Source organism: Corvus hawaiiensis, chromosome 2 (assembly GCF_020740725.1).
Source record: "Corvus hawaiiensis isolate bCorHaw1 chromosome 2, bCorHaw1.pri.cur, whole genome shotgun sequence".
In the NCBI taxonomy this organism is placed as follows: Eukaryota; Metazoa; Chordata; class Aves; order Passeriformes; family Corvidae; genus Corvus; species Corvus hawaiiensis.
Genome location: NC_063214.1, coordinates 49,969,951 through 49,985,332, shown reverse-complemented (window position 1 = coordinate 49,985,332; position 15,382 = coordinate 49,969,951). Strand labels below are relative to the sequence as shown.

The window sequence follows — 15,382 nt, the reverse complement described above, 5'->3', positions numbered from 1 at the left end:
CTGTAACTGGGACTGCCCTCAGTTGTTTGGGCTTTTTATACCAAACAACTGTTATTCATTGTTTGGTGTGTGTCCTGCTCCTTGGCTCTGTGTCTGTCTGCCTGATTTCCTTCAGAACCTAATGATTCCAGCGGCAAGCCGAATGTGAGACGTAATCCTTCCCAACATCCTCTTGTAATGGGACAACACCATGGAGCATGCTAGGGGGATTTACAGTCTATTCTTCATTTTGGATTCAGCTGTTACTCAAATATCTTGCATGCAGTGGTTCAAAACTTTTCTAAAATAGTTTTCTTCAGCATGAGCATAATGACTCTGGCCCCCAATGAGCAGACTACAACACTCATGGGCGAAACTTCACATAGGCTAAATTTGTAGCTGTGATATTAAATACAAAGTTCAGTTTTTATATATTTAAATTACAAAGTTGCATAACAGAAGAGATTGAACTCTGATAAGCAAAAGGATTTTGTGTATATCAAGAGGGAGCATTTCTGCAGATGTTTGGGGGAAAAGCCCAACAGATGCTGCGATCTGTTGCATATGTTTTTATGGTGGAAGCGGGTTAACTGAGGCCATTTTGTGAGTTATGTGGAGTTTTCTGTATAGGGAAAGGGATTAGCTAGGTTTTTTTATTTGTTAAAAAACAACCTCTGTCTACAACCTGCTGTGCTTCACTCTGCAGGTCTAGTCACCTCCTGAACTGCTGCCTGAGGCTTTGCTAGTAGTGTGAATAATGACAATCGGACAAGGGAACATTGAGGTTTTGGGGCTTACATCCATGCAGGGCTTGTGTTTTTTGTGATGGGATCCATATAGGCAGAACTATCTTGAATCTCATTTATTGTGAAGTAGCTGAATTAACTTAGTGGTACTAAAATGGTACCATAAATCATCTTTGACCTTTTAGAAGACCATAAGGAACTGGAAAATAACTTTTTTCAGCATTTAAGAATTGGAACAGTATCAATGCAGTTGATTGAATCACCAACCAGTATAAAAATGCCTGTGTTAATTAACAGAAATGGAAAGTAACTCTTGGGGCTCAACATATGTGTTCCCATCTCTGCCTTCATTTATAAAAATATAGAAATCTAGCTAGAAAGGGGAAATACTAGTGGTGAAATATTTCTGCCAAGCTGAAAATTGTGATCAGAAGCAGATTTTGACAGCAGTATCTGGGTGAAAACAAACTGAGGGCTGGAAGCCTGTTTATTTTCTAGCGGGAAAGCTTGTGCTTTATACTCTTAAGTTACAGAATGTGTGGGTGTGCTGCCATGAAGAATATCTCTAGACATGGCTTCGTCTGTCCAGTTCCTTCCCTGCAGATGTTTGAATTTCCAGATACTTGACTATTTTCAGTTTCTTTCCTTTACCAAAGAGTGGTGGACCTGTTTGTGTACTGTTGTGACTGATGAGGTGTATGGAACCACTGGTATAGAGAATGACTTGATCCATTCAGCTAGCTCACATTCTCATCTGATTTCCTTCACGTGCTAGATCTTTTGGAAGCAGAACTCTTGCCTAATGATGCCTTTCAAGGACAAAGGAAAGCTGGCTTGCTTTTAGTTCTTTTACTGATATTTACAGACTAACCTTTAAAAGTAGGTCTTCTGTCCTGGGATTTCTTGGTGTTTTGTTACCTCATTGTGCTGTGGTTTGCTAGATAGTTTTGTAGTTGATGAAGATCTGTGGGTTTTAGAAAAGGTGCTGCAATACTTATTTGGAAGCCTGTCATTCTTCTAGTATTTAGCAGCACCTGGCACTATGAATCTTCCTGAGCAGTGGGAAGTGTACCAAAACTTGTTTGGTTGAAAGCTGAGAAACATCTAGTGCAGATACAGGAAAGCTCTTTGATGCAGTGATTTGAGTTTATAGCCCTCATTACATCAGGGGACTTGATTGAATATGAAGCTGCATCACAGAATGATTTGATGAATTTTGTTCTCTACTTTTGCTGCTGACTCACTTCCTTCCATGGTCAGATATAAAGATGATTTTGCAGCTGTTGTATCCCTACTGCTGACTTTCATCTACAGAACCTTTTTATTTTCATCTGGGGCCCAATGCTTTAGAATCGTAAAATCATTTAGGTTGAAAAAGACTTGTAAGATCATCAAGTCCAGCTGTTAAGCTTAGTGGAAAGTAGGCTTCCACTGTGGAAGAGGCAGGTATTTTTGTAGCTGCCAGCCTTGGGTATCTTCTCTTAGAATTATATAGCTGAAGTTATGTTAGCCAGCAAATTTTTGCTTTAATGGTCAGAAGTTTGTCATGTTTGGACAGTAATGTAACTGTGTGAGTTACTATTCAAAATTGTACAAGAACCAGGTTACCTGTCTCACATGTGAATTGGTGTCTGTGTGCGAATCTTTTGGTCTACCTCTGCGTTTCTTGCTGCTACACTGCAAAGCATTTTTCCTTTAATTTAAGTTCTTCCTTGCCCTCTGAATTGACATTATTGTTACAGGATCCAAGTATATTAGGGAAGAATGGTAGAGATCAGTCAGAAATGTAGTGTGTCAAGTCCGAAGGTAGACAAAATCTCAAATGGATTTGATTTCGTCCCTGTGTTCTTGTACTGCACTTACTTTATTCTCCTAAGCAGGGTGGAAGTGATGAAACTCTGGCAGTGTCACTGCTCTGAACTGTGTATATTGTCTGGATGCAGTTACTTCCCTCCTACTAGTAGTAATTAAGTTTCCAGTAAGTCTTTGGCATTTGCATTGCCTTCCTTGGTAAGACAAGAGTAAGGCTTCCTAGTGGGGATAACCACTGTATTTACTTGGAATGTCATTTTGTTAAAAAGACACAAAGATCGTACTCTTGTCACTCGTGGTTATGTAGTTCTGCAGAGTTGAATTCTGACTGGACAACATTTGTAGTACCCCTCCCTTAACCATTTGATTCGAAATGAAACCACCACTCAACTTAGAATATAGTGGATTAGAAACAACATGCATTTATTCTTCTTTCCACATTGCAGGGTGTAGGTATCTGCAACTGCTTAAGGCTTTTTAACTCTTGGTTTCTTTCAGTCAGTGGCACAAGGGGTTTGTCTGTCAATGACTTTTTGTCTGGTCTGGAGAATTCTGGATGGCTGCGTCACATCAAAGCTGTGTTGGATGCTGCTGTCTTTCTAGCCAAGGTAACTTGCATGAAAAGCTGAAACCTACCAGAAAAAAATATGTTTAATATTATGTAATGTATAAAATTCTGCAACTGACCTTTTTGGAGGTAGGTGCTTAGTATCTAGACCAGTACATCTAATATGCTGGTTAAAGTATTATGTGTTTCTTTATGTTTAGAGATATTAAATATTCCAGCTAATGTTCTGGGATTTTTTGAATGCTATTTGGTCAAGTTGTTGGGAGATAAAGGGATTCTTATGCTTCCTGCTTCTATAGGTATTTTTGAAAGGTGTAACCAGTTTAGTGGTGGATGGAACAAACTATTATTCAGCGTATCCTGAAAAATAGAACCGGAGCAGTAATTGTAGAGCAGCCAAGGTGGCTATGCTGACTTCATTTGGCAAGGAAATAGGATTCTGTGAATAACTCAGAGGAACAATTGCCTTTGCCAAGCACTTATGAAGGCAAGGGCTTGATCTCATGGGAGTGGGTAAAGAAAAAACCTGGATCTTTGTTTTTGCTAGGTCAAATAATAAGGAGTTATCTCAGTTAAAAGTGGGTGATGGTCCCAAAGATGACCCTCAAAAATGTCTGAGCCAACAGGAGTTGATTTCTCAGCAGAAGCTAATAAGCATTTCCTAGGCCTTTAGTTTTATGTAGCATAATGATGAACAAGTGGTATCCTTAATGATGTGTTGATGTCGTTTGGTTTTTTTTAATCTGTACTCTGTAATGTGCAATCTAATTATTGTTAGGTTTTCTTGTCAATTTAGTTTTACGAGGGAGAGAGAGAGAGAAGGGGGAACCCCTGAAGAGGTTGGGGTATGTAAAGGTGGTAGTTGAATTCCTTTTTTCTTCAAGGAGTTTTCTGTACTTCCATGAAGAGAAGTTCCTACTTTCTGATAATGTTAATTCTTTTCCTCATAGTAAACATTTTCCTGGCTTTGTTAAATAAGATGGCCTATGCTATGAGTTGGAAATAAACGTAGTGTTTTTGTTTATTTACTAGTTTTTCACTTCTGTCTATAAAAGATCATTGATTAAGAAACAACTGTGTTTTGCAGGCAATAGCAGTTGAGAGTGCAAGTGTACTGGTGCACTGTTCAGATGGCTGGGATAGGACTTCCCAAGTTTGTTCTCTTGGAGCTCTCTTGCTAGATTCCTATTACAGAACAATCAAAGGATTCATGGTAAGTAGATGTTGAGTTGCAATGTTGAGTTTTTCCTTGGTAAAGAAAGGGTGTAAAATGTTTGAGTGTGAAAGGGAGCAGAGTAAACATGCTGTTTGGGATTTTTTTTGTAGTTACAAGTGTAAAATGAGATCTGCAGCATATTGATAAATATTTCATATAGAAATAGTTTGCTACTTGAAAAAAACATTCATTTAAAATCTAAAAAACTGAAATACAAATAGCAGATTGCTTTAGTCACCCTGCAGAAATGTTGCAATGATTGCCTTTTGCATCCAAACAAGTCCCTTATCTATGACATAGAAGGATTCCAAAGTGCTTATGTGAGGTAGCCCATGTACTAAATTACGGCAGCTCTGTGTTTTATCATTTGTCTCCAAACCAACATTTTTAAAATCTAAAAATGACAATTCCCCCCGTGATAGAGACTTAAAGATGTCTAAGCAGTCTAAATTTCTTCATCTTTTTGTAGAGAGAGAAGAATTTCAATACAATTATTCCAAATTTTAGACTAGGAAAATCAACAGTGTCCTTCAGTGACAAGGCAAGGTGTTATGGGAACTCCTCAAAAATAATACATAAAACTAGTTCAGTGTATTGGCTAGACCTAACTGCTACAAATATTACAAACATTGAAAGTGAAGTTGAGGAAGAATTAGAAGAGGATTAATTTATTGTAAATAGTGAGAATGTGTGTAATCTTTAGGGAAGTAATTTAATCTTTTTGGGTTTTGATTAATCCTTGCTTTCACATGAATTTCTGTGAAGGTCCTGTGTTGTTTTTGGTGCTTGATAGTGAACAAAGTGATAAAACAAGCTGGTGTGGATATTAACAAACTTACTGCTATAAATGTTAGAAAGAATATATTACATGGTTTTATGTAAACTCTGATAGCAGGCATGCAATTTTTCCTATTCTTTGCCACAGAAAGTTAATAAACTACTAGTGAAATCATGCAACGTTTTTCTTAAAATTATCAGGTACCTGATTAGCAAGTTGCTTAACTTTTTTTACTAGTTTTAGAAATGTACTTTGAGAATCGTGTGAAAAACTTCCAAGAAAATCAAGAAGCTACAAAGTGATAAATAGTTCTTTCTACTGTAGCTTATTGGACTCAGATTTAAAGTACAATATATTGATATCCTGTGGGGTTAATACTGTAGGTGTAAGATTGAGTAATATTTTACATGACATTTTGGTTTTTTTACCCTCCAGGTCTTGATAGAGAAAGACTGGATCTCTTTTGGGCACAAATTCTCTGACAGGTAGTTCACTCCTCCGATACAGGAACGTGTATACAGTGAACCGAACTAAGTATTTTTAAACAAAAGACAGCTTACATTTCTAGACACGCTGCACCAGTCCAGCAGTGAGTAAGCTGTTTTCAGGAGACAAGGCACTCGTCTTGCTGTCTACAGTGTATTGCAATTTATTCGAATACCTGTTGGATAATTGATCTTTATTGCAGACATAAATTTTTAGTGCTCCTGGTGCCTTGTTCTCAGAAGCTGATGACTGCAGCAAGGTCTGCACCTATGTATAGACAGTGCAAAACCAATCTAAAACTACATCCCAGCTATTTAGGCAATATGAAACACATAGTTTTGATATCTTTAAAGATAAGTTTGCATTTACGTTTACTTTGATGATGAAGTCACGCCTACCTTTAGAAGTCCTCTATGTTAAGAGTTCTGTTTTTTCCCTTGATCTGCCTGTCATCACGTATGACAATAGCCTTGCTGCTATTTACTGCTTATTCATTTGCTTTTAGCTGGTATACTCCACATGTTGACTGTGACTGTTAGACACAAAGGAACTTAACTGTCTTATGTTGCTATTTTGTACTTAATATAGATGTGATTACTTACAAGTCAGAAAAACAGGTTAAATATAGACTTATTTCTATTCAAAAATTGTCCCAGTTCTTGAAGTTAGGTGCTCAATTTCCAAATCAAAGCTAGTGTCAAATTAAGGTGCTGTCATTTAAAAACAATTGCAGCTAAAACTTTCTTGATTTCTAACTTAAACCAGTTTCAATCTGTTTATGGAATCTTTTTCAGGTGTTGTCAGTTGGATGGTGATCCAAAAGAGATCTCACCAGTGTTCACCCAGTTTTTAGAAAGTGTGTGGAATCTGACTGAGCAGTTTCCACAAGCCTTTGAGTACAATGAAGCTTTCCTCCTTCAAATCCATGAACACGTCCATTCGTGCCAGTTTGGTAACTTCCTTGGAAACTGTCAAAAAGAACGAGAAGAGCTAAAGTAAGCAGGCACATTGTAATGTGTCTTTTGTTTATTCTGGAAGACTAAGAACTTCCATGAATCTTCTTCATTTTAGGCTCTGAATAGAGGAAGGATTGGTAGTACTGAAAACTATGTTGAACTGCATCAGGGAACAGCAGTGCTTCTTGTGCTTTTACGTGCTGAAGACAGTCTTTCTAATACTGGGAGAAAATCACATGCTTCGTTTTCATAGGGAAAATTAAAGTATCTTTCCTCCTCATCTAGTTTTTGGTGGTTTTTTTTCACTCTAAAAGTAGGTAAGCTTAAGTTTGGAAGCATCATGGCATTTCCTCTCCCAATCTCTTTTTAGGTAACCTTAAAATTCTTGCCTGCTCAAGACTACTCAGTTAGAACTATTAGTAGGATATCTTCCAATGCATTTAGTTGGAAAACTTCTGTGAAGTTTTTATCAGTTCATCTCACACTGTATTTTAAAAGCATTTATTTCAAATAGGCAAAACTTGAACACCATAAGCAGTATCTTCTGGTTTTCTGCTTGCAGTCAGTGTGTTGACCTCTATCTCTTTTTGCTTTAAGACTAAAAGAGAAGACCTATTCCTTGTGGCCGTTCCTTTTGGCTGAACAGAAGAAATACCAGAATCCTCTGTATAATCCAGACTTTTCTCCAGAACTAACTCTTTTGGAGCCTAATACAGTATCATTCAATTTTAAGTAAGTCTAAATAAGATACAGTATTTTTTCTTCAGCTCTGTCATTATCTTGCATAGTTAAACCTGTCTGTTTTGTGCAGGTTTTGGAGAAATATGTACCATCAGTTTGATCGAAGTATGCATCCCAGGCAGTCTGTGTTCAATCTTATCATGAATACGAGTGAGCAAAATAAACAACTGGAGGAAGACATTAAAGAACTGGAAGCTGTAAGTATTACAAAATAAATGTGTACTTGTGACCTGTTCTGTTCTTCAGATGACAGTTGTAATAGTGCTGCTGGCTTTCACATGAATGTCACTGCTGTATGGCCTAGCACTTTCACTGTGTAATGGTGACTTGGACTTTCACTGTTTGCTTCTATGATCAGTGCTCTAAGGCACTATTTATTCTGCTTTATTAATGAACTGTATTATGTGAAAGTGCTACTATCAAAGCCTTACTGATGGTAAGTTTCACAGAAGCTTAACCTACATTAAGCTGTCTTTGGTAATGAGGTATCCATGTAGCTGCAGCTGTGTTGCTAAACTAAGGAGACTGAAAATGTTTTATTTTCATTATAGCTACTAAAATGGAAACAGTAAGTATTGTCCTTCTTTTAACTTCATATGCAGGTGCATGCTGTTGTAAGTCACCATAATGATGGGTCATGGACATTGTAATGCTTTTATGAAGACAGGGCTAAATCCAGCGATCAGATGTCTATAATTGACTTCTAGGTGCTACAGTAAACAGCCAGGAAAGGCTGATAGATACTTCTGTTACAGTCAGTTAAGGTGCTGAAACTTCAGAATAATAACCTTTTAAAGAATGCAAAAGTCTTTTGACTATAAGTTTTAATACTTGTGTGTGGATAGAAATGGTTACACAACTCCTGTATATTATGTTGGGAGGGAAAGGGAGGAAGTACAGCTTTTCTAGGAGGAGAGATTTTATTAGACTGATCCTCCTGTAATGTAATGAATGAATGTCACTTAATCTAATACTGTTTCAAATCTTAATTTTATATTTTAAAATTTTTATACAATTGAAGCAGTAAGGTGAAGAAAACTCAAGATGAAGCCATCCAAAGAATAAGCAAGATGGAAAGTGGAGCCTCAGCTTTGAATTTTCTAGAACCTCATTCCAAGATGTTAACTTCACCTGAGCCTACATTTCTCACTTGAGTGAAGAAGAGATGTAGTTGTTTGAAATCCTGATGTAGATTTTGCTATTGCTGTTGTCATCTATAAAAAGTTGATGTCAAGAGACACCAGTCTTCTGGTTCTAGTCTCAGTTCTAATAAAACACAAGCACATCAACAAAGAAATCTGTTCACGTAACTAGTGCAAGCTCCCAGTTACTGGGTGAGTGAGTTTGAATTAAAAACAAAAACAAAACAAGCAAACAACCTGAACCATGGAACTGAGAAATCCCTCAATCCAAATCTTTCCTATTCTCTTGCTCATGCTGGCAGGATACATTCTTTTCCCCTTTCCTGTTTTTCAGTTGACTTTTTTAGCATATTCATGCATTTGAACAAACTGTATTGGCATTTCTTGGATCTAAAGGAAAGATGTTTTTGAAGGTTTTTATGAAGGATAGAAAGGCTTTAGGTATCAAACTGCTTTGTCATTAAGAGACTCGTGGTCTTTAAGAGACGGCAAGATCCCTGTTTGCTACAGTACCAAGGCCTGTCTTCCTCTGCCTCTACTCCAGAAAGTATTCCCATCTTGATAGCAACCAAACAAGGGACAACCCTGGAGGAACCTCTCCTTCTCTTGAGATATTGATAGGTGTTCTTTGTTTTCTGCTTATCTGCAAATTGTAAGCAAACAGTGCTTGTAGCATCTGCTGTAAACTGTGGGGAATAAAATCATAAGGAATGGCCTAACATTCAACAATACTGTTACCTGTCTAACCTAGGGTATGTAACACAGAGTTCTGCAGACACTGAGTTAGCCAGCAAAAGAAGGGGATACATTTCCTTTAAAAGCACAATATTATCAGTAAAGAGTCATGCACGCTGTTAGTAACTGTTCTTTGTATTTCAGAAAATAAAGCAGAGAAACGGCCAGTCAGATGTGGTCCTTGTGAAGGAGCAGGAACAGACGGATCGTCTCTCCCCCGTGGCACAGAAGACCCCTCCGTGCTTCCAGAAGGAGCAGCCGCCGATGCCAGTGAATGACGCCGTGCGAACCATAGAGGGCAGCAACACGGCAGACAACCGCTACAGCGAACTTGTGTCCGAGTTCTCCAAAGCTGAGCCTGCCGTTGTCAGCTTGGAGTACGGAGTGGCCAGGATGACCTGCTAATTGAAATCTGGCCCTGTGTTCTTCTAGACTGATTAAATGGAGAGATGGGTCATTTTCAGGACTGCATGACCAAAGCACGATTTGTATATCTGCAAGTTTTGTCAATGTAGACTAGAACAGCATGCTAGTTGTCAAGTGTTTGCTGTTCTTTTAAGGGGGGGGAAAAAAAGATGTAGTTGTCTTTTTGAAAGGAATAGGGCATTTGGTAAGGAGTGACTAAAAAATCAAGGAGTGGTATGTCTTTGGACTTAGGTCAGTTTGCACTAAATTGATTTAAATAGTAATATTTCTTTATTCAGTATAGGAAACCACAGGTGGTCTTTCACAAGTTGATTTTATTTGGACAAGAAAACTTGAACTTTCTATTTTAGGAACTGAAGCTACTTGTATATATCTCATATGAATATGTATTCCCTTGCTTAGTGTCACCGAGTACTAACTTTCAGTGTGTTAAGTGCCATGGAAAAGTATGACATATTTCAAATCGTAAATAGTTGGCCTTAAACCTGTCAGATCAATGATTTTGTCCTTTACTACTGCAGTCTACCTGGCTCTGTTTACATTGTATTTGCTCAAATTTTTATATCCTTAAAACAGGACTGAATATAGCAAATGAAGCATGCCTAAGCTGGCACAGCCTTTCAGCAAATAGCTATATGAATGTTAACTTATCACTTAAGACTTTTTTCTTCCATTTCCTCTGTTGTTTAAAATATTATAGATTGACCTGATTTTCCTCTCTGGCAGCTCAGTAGATTGAGCATCATTAAAGCTGCAGGTTGTCTGACCTTAAGTGTTTTGATTTGTGGCAAGGTATTTAAATGTGAAATAAGACATGTTACGTAAGAAAACAAAACCTAGCCAATAACTGAATAGTCAGGTTCATTCAGATTGTTTACTGTGCAAGAATGCAAGCAGAACTTTTAGAAATGTAGTCTACTGACGTTGTTCCCAAGTTAGAAAAAAAAAAAATCACGTGTCTGAAGCTCATGAGAAATGGAGTGCCTCCTAAATGTTTCAGTAGAAGAAAATTTTGATTATTCGTGAAAACCCTTCTCACCTTGTAAAAACGTGTCCAACCTGTGCATATTTTAAGTAATTTTAGTATCTGGAGATTTTTATGTATTTGGAGAGAGGACAAAAACTTCTAGCAGCATGCAGTAGAGATCATGGAACACAAGAAAAAAGGGGGAAATTTACAGTTTGTGTGCTTAACTATGTATCTGTAATCTTCTAGTAAGGGTGAAGGATTTTCTGAACTTTGTCTCATGATAGATTTTCTGATCATGTAACAGAATAAGGGAGAAAAATGTTGGTCCATTTTTAAATAGAGGTATGAATGATAACTTTGGGTATTAAGATCCCTAATTATGTTAGATTAATGCTAGTGACCTTTTACATCTTGATTAAAATAATTTTTGGTTTCAAATGAAAATAATTTAATTCTCATCCTAATCCCTGAAGTGTATTTTGTCACAATTACTGGTGTGCACAATTTGACAGAATTTGGCAGCATTTCCCTCTGCACCATATTGGATCCAGGGCTCTTAGCAAGGCCAGTATAGGTCAAGATCAAGGTGCACTTGTGGAGCTGTCTGGGAGAAACTAGCTGTGACTCTTGTATTGGGCTATTAATTCACCCATTTCACTTATTTAATTTTTAAAACATAAGCATCTCTATTTCCAAAGATACAAGCATGGTGTCATATTTAAAATACATTGTCCAGTTATTTAAACACATTTAGAATGTCTCCACTACAGGTTTTGATAGTTTCATGTGTGCACAAGTGGTGCCTTACAGGGTTGCAGCATGAGAGGGTTTTTGTGCCTTGTTATTTATTGTCTCCTCTTCTCCCTCACCTTCTGTATTAACTTTGTTCCATGGTTTTCCTTTGTAAAAACATCTTGTATATTAAGCTTGTATTGTATCACAGTAGTGAAACAAACTTATTGCTGACAATATAGGTAGGTGTTACCAATTTGTACTTGTATTAATATTTAGCTGCTCTGGTGTGCCATGTACACTTTTCCTATTTATTGTTTAGAGTTTATAGACTCAAAAGATTATATTAAGCTTTTTTGCAAATATCGTCGTATGTTGTTTTTACTGTAACAGCCATCTGAGTGCCCCTGTATACAAGGCTTTTGGAGAGAAATCTGTTCCCTTCCAGTACGGTTACAGTGAGTTTATTTCAGTCTTCAGGTCCTTTTTATTGGCAGAGTTCACTTCTTAGGGAAAGAAATTGGAATGTGTTTATATTTTAAATCAAGGTATGCACGTCAGATCACCTTTAAAGGGCCATAAAACTCTCTGAGCTTGCTTCCCCATCAAAAAATACAATACTTCCTGATGTGAAGTAAATATTTTACTCCAGTTAATATGTGAATAGAGTTTTATAAGGCTGTTTTGTAGAGCAACCACCTTGTAAGGTTCAGGTAGCTCTGCCAACTCAACCCCTAGGGTCACCAGTGAGGAAAGTTCCTGCAGAGAGGCATCTGTCCCTTCTCATTTGCTGTTTAGGTCTAAGCCAAAACTACCTAAAGCACATGGGACCTGTGGTGAAGTGAATAGATGGTAGTCAAGTGAGCTCCAACAGAAAGCTTGGCAGGATGGCCAGGACTCAGCACAGTGGGGCTGTTCTGTGTCCTTCGAGAAGGATTTTAAAAAAAATCAAGCAAATGAACTAAAATACTGTGGCAGAAGCCTAGGAAAAGAACTAATTTTAATTCTAATTTCAGTGGATGAGCTTTTCTTCATCCTGAATATGCTACTCCAAGAGCAGTTACATACGGAAAGGCACCTCATACAGATCAAAATAATGTGCAGAATCCTCTCAGGCTGTGACATTAGTTTGTGGGTGGTATGCTCACCAGTTGCTTGGGAATATAATGTCCTAGACAGAAAGTTGGTACATTTGATTCTGCTCCATAGGTTGCAAGATTTTGACACCTGACAATTCTGTGCTTCATCTTAAGGAGGTCTCCTTAGGTGAAGCTTTTGAGTTTCTATATTCTGTGCTGTGCTTGATCTTTATTCTTTTAATGAACCAAGCTGATAGTCTCACCTGAAAAAACTGATTTCACTTTGGTACTCCAGGCAATTTAAAATATTTATTTCATTAGTATGGAAAGAGTTGGGCTTATTTTTTTGGGAGGCTTGCTAGTGTCATAAAGTATTCTTCAATACAAGTTGAAGTATCCAACTGTTCTGTTTTGTAGGGCGACTGCCAAATCAACAGACTAAGAAATTAATTAGGCAGCACTGAACTGAGCCTGTGCGTTTTCTCTACCCATGTCCAATTACTAGTGACCTAAATCTAGGGCAGAAGCCTGAAGTCTGGAGTGTCCGTTTAGAGAACTGGAGCAGCAGTCCTTCCATAAAACCGCACATCCCTATGTGGAACAGATGCCCTAATATATTGGTTTTGTAGAGGGAAAGCTAGCACAAATCAAACTGTGACAGTTTGATGTGTCTCCTCAGGGTAAGCTCAGTGGAGAATGCCTTGCTGGGAAAGCTGATGTGTTCTTCCTCTCTAGTCGCTGTTTTCCTGAGGCCTTTTGCTAAAGTAACACATCAGCAAATCTCTGAGAACTTGCTCCTCCCATTCCGGTAAACTGAGCACAAAACTGGATGCACGGTAGGGCTGAAGTGACGCTGGTGTAGCTTGGCTTAAGTACTGTTCTCTTAAGGCAGTGATATAAATAATACAGGGAAACTGGATGTTAAAATAGCACAGGGCACATGTTGTCAACTTCAGTTCTGTAGAGTGCTGCCCTGCTCTGGAGCAAGTGTGACTGGCATGAGGGCCTCACGTAAGCACGATTGCTTTCTAGTTAGTTTAAAGATAATCTGATTTCAAACTAGATCATCCCCCCAGTGGTATTTATAGATCTTTAGGTCATAACCTAAAGGGTGCTCTTAGAACTCCTGTTTATTTGCTAATAGTTTCAAACCTGTGGCTGATCATAGGCTAAGTGTACTGGTTGTGAAACCTATATTAACATTTAGAATTAGGTCTTTAGATTGAGGTCTGCTTGGACTTGCTTTCACCATTTACGCCACACTTTCCTCCTAGTGTTGCTTATTGTGGTGCTTGACAACCATCAGATGTAATGGGCTTCTTAATGCTTAGGATGTTTCAATAACCTGAGGGTTCTGTGGCTTTCTTCCACTACTCTGAAGGCGCACATCAGCCTTAGTGAACAGTGTGAGTGAATTCATGCTTGATCTAGCTAGCTTGACCTGCCTCCATGTTAAATAACACTGAAATTCAGCACAGCATCATCATTCAGTGGTGCAACTTCTGTACGCACAATAGGCTTAAGGAAAGGGATGGAGTCGGGGACCCTTGTCACAGCATGTAGCAAGGAACAGGACACTGCAGGGGTATGACTCATAAAGTAGAAGCAGTAGAGCTATTTTGATGTCCAGCAGCAACTCCAGGACTTGAGGTGGAAGGTCAGAGGCATACTGCTTCTGAGATCAGTTTCCAGGTCCCAGAGAATTCAGTGACCTGGTCTGTTAAACACTTGTTGCTGAGCAGTTCTGTGCTGGCCTCGAGGAGCAGAAAATATATATGGGTGTGTGTTTCTTAATCTACTGGCTTCATGTAATAAATGTCCTGAGGTGACGTTGAAATTGGAGCACAATATCTTGTTTATTCTTGTTTATATTTTAACTCTTGAGGTCAGTTGCATACTGTTTGTAACTAGGTGGGATTATAGTTTTGGCACGCACTGTAAGTGTTTTCCATCTTAATGACAAGGTTAGCACATACATATCTTGTGCTTTGTATCTCTGCATATATTTCTGCTGAGTGCTTTTCTTGCAAGCAGGCAGCCTTGGTCCCATGATGCTGCTCCACCAAGCATTCCTCGTTACCTAACATTACAGATTGGTTTCCTTGCTTTGTTTTACTATTGCTCTTCAGCCTTACAGTTTATCTTTATGGCTGTCTGTTGGCAATGTCCCTTGACAAGTGTCTTTCCATCGAAGAAAATGGGTTTAGTGTTTTTCTGTCTCTCAGGGATTTTTACCCCTGAACTAGTGAACTTGAAAAGTAGCGCTTACTCTCCCCTTTGGGGCTTTGCAGTGCCTGTTGACTTCCACAGTCAGTTTGGTTACACATTTTAAATTCAGACATGGCTATTTAAAATAAATAAATATAAAACTTAGTCCAATATTAGATATGGCAAAGGGAAAGAGAACTTTTCATTGTAAAGTATCTGGAAAGACTGGCTGTTTCACTAGCATTTATTGCTCTATGTAATGTTTTCTGTAAAAGTCATTTATCTGTGTGCTGGGATCATGCTTGATGTATATTCCTGAAGGAACTTTAGCAAATGGAATTTTGTAGCAAGTATTTTATTTGTATGTGTTTTCAAAATCCATATGGCTTAAAATAAAGTGATCTTAATATTGCCAATCTAACTGGACATTAAATATTTATAATAACATATATAAGCATTTATAAAAACTGTGTGAACACTGACATTTTTATTTTATGGATGAATCATACCTGATACAGAGTATAGAATACAGAAATGAGTTGACCTATTTATTAGTTTCTTGAATGCCTCTGTAACTTTTAGATATGGGAGACTGGCTCAGCTTTGTGTTACTGACTCGACTGCTGGCTTGTTAATTACAGGCACAATTCTGAGCTTAATTTAGGACTTAAGTGTCAGGAGAAGAGAGTACTGTATTTACTTATTGTTACCATTACTGCATACTTGGTTATCCAGACAAGTGTTTTCAACAGCAACACTACATTTGGTTAGGAAATTGGAGTGATTTTCTGAAAACGCCAGCTTCTGT

General features: G+C 38.0%; 1 protein-coding gene across 3 annotated transcripts in view; it reads left to right on the top strand.

Moving 5' to 3' along the window:
• Nucleotides 1-14,995, top strand: part of MTMR6 (myotubularin related protein 6) — a 29,068-nt gene extending 14,073 nt beyond the window's left edge. For 2 of the 3 annotated variants that reach the window (XM_048294909.1, XM_048294910.1), the window contains exons 8-14: nt 3,036-3,145; nt 4,193-4,318; nt 5,535-5,584; nt 6,380-6,580; nt 7,139-7,273; nt 7,353-7,479; nt 9,304-14,995. In XM_048294909.1, coding sequence (XP_048150866.1) covers nt 3,036-3,145; nt 4,193-4,318; nt 5,535-5,584; nt 6,380-6,580; nt 7,139-7,273; nt 7,353-7,479; nt 9,304-9,564 — 1,010 coding nt within the window. In that variant the 3' untranslated portion in view covers nt 9,565-14,995. Of the gene's footprint in view, nt 1-3,035; nt 3,146-4,192; nt 4,319-5,534; nt 5,585-6,379; nt 6,581-7,138; nt 7,274-7,352; nt 7,480-8,303; nt 8,617-9,303 lie in introns of those variants that run through there. The other variant, XM_048294911.1, reaches the window with a different exon arrangement.
• The last annotated feature ends 387 nt before the right edge of the window (nt 14,996-15,382 follow it).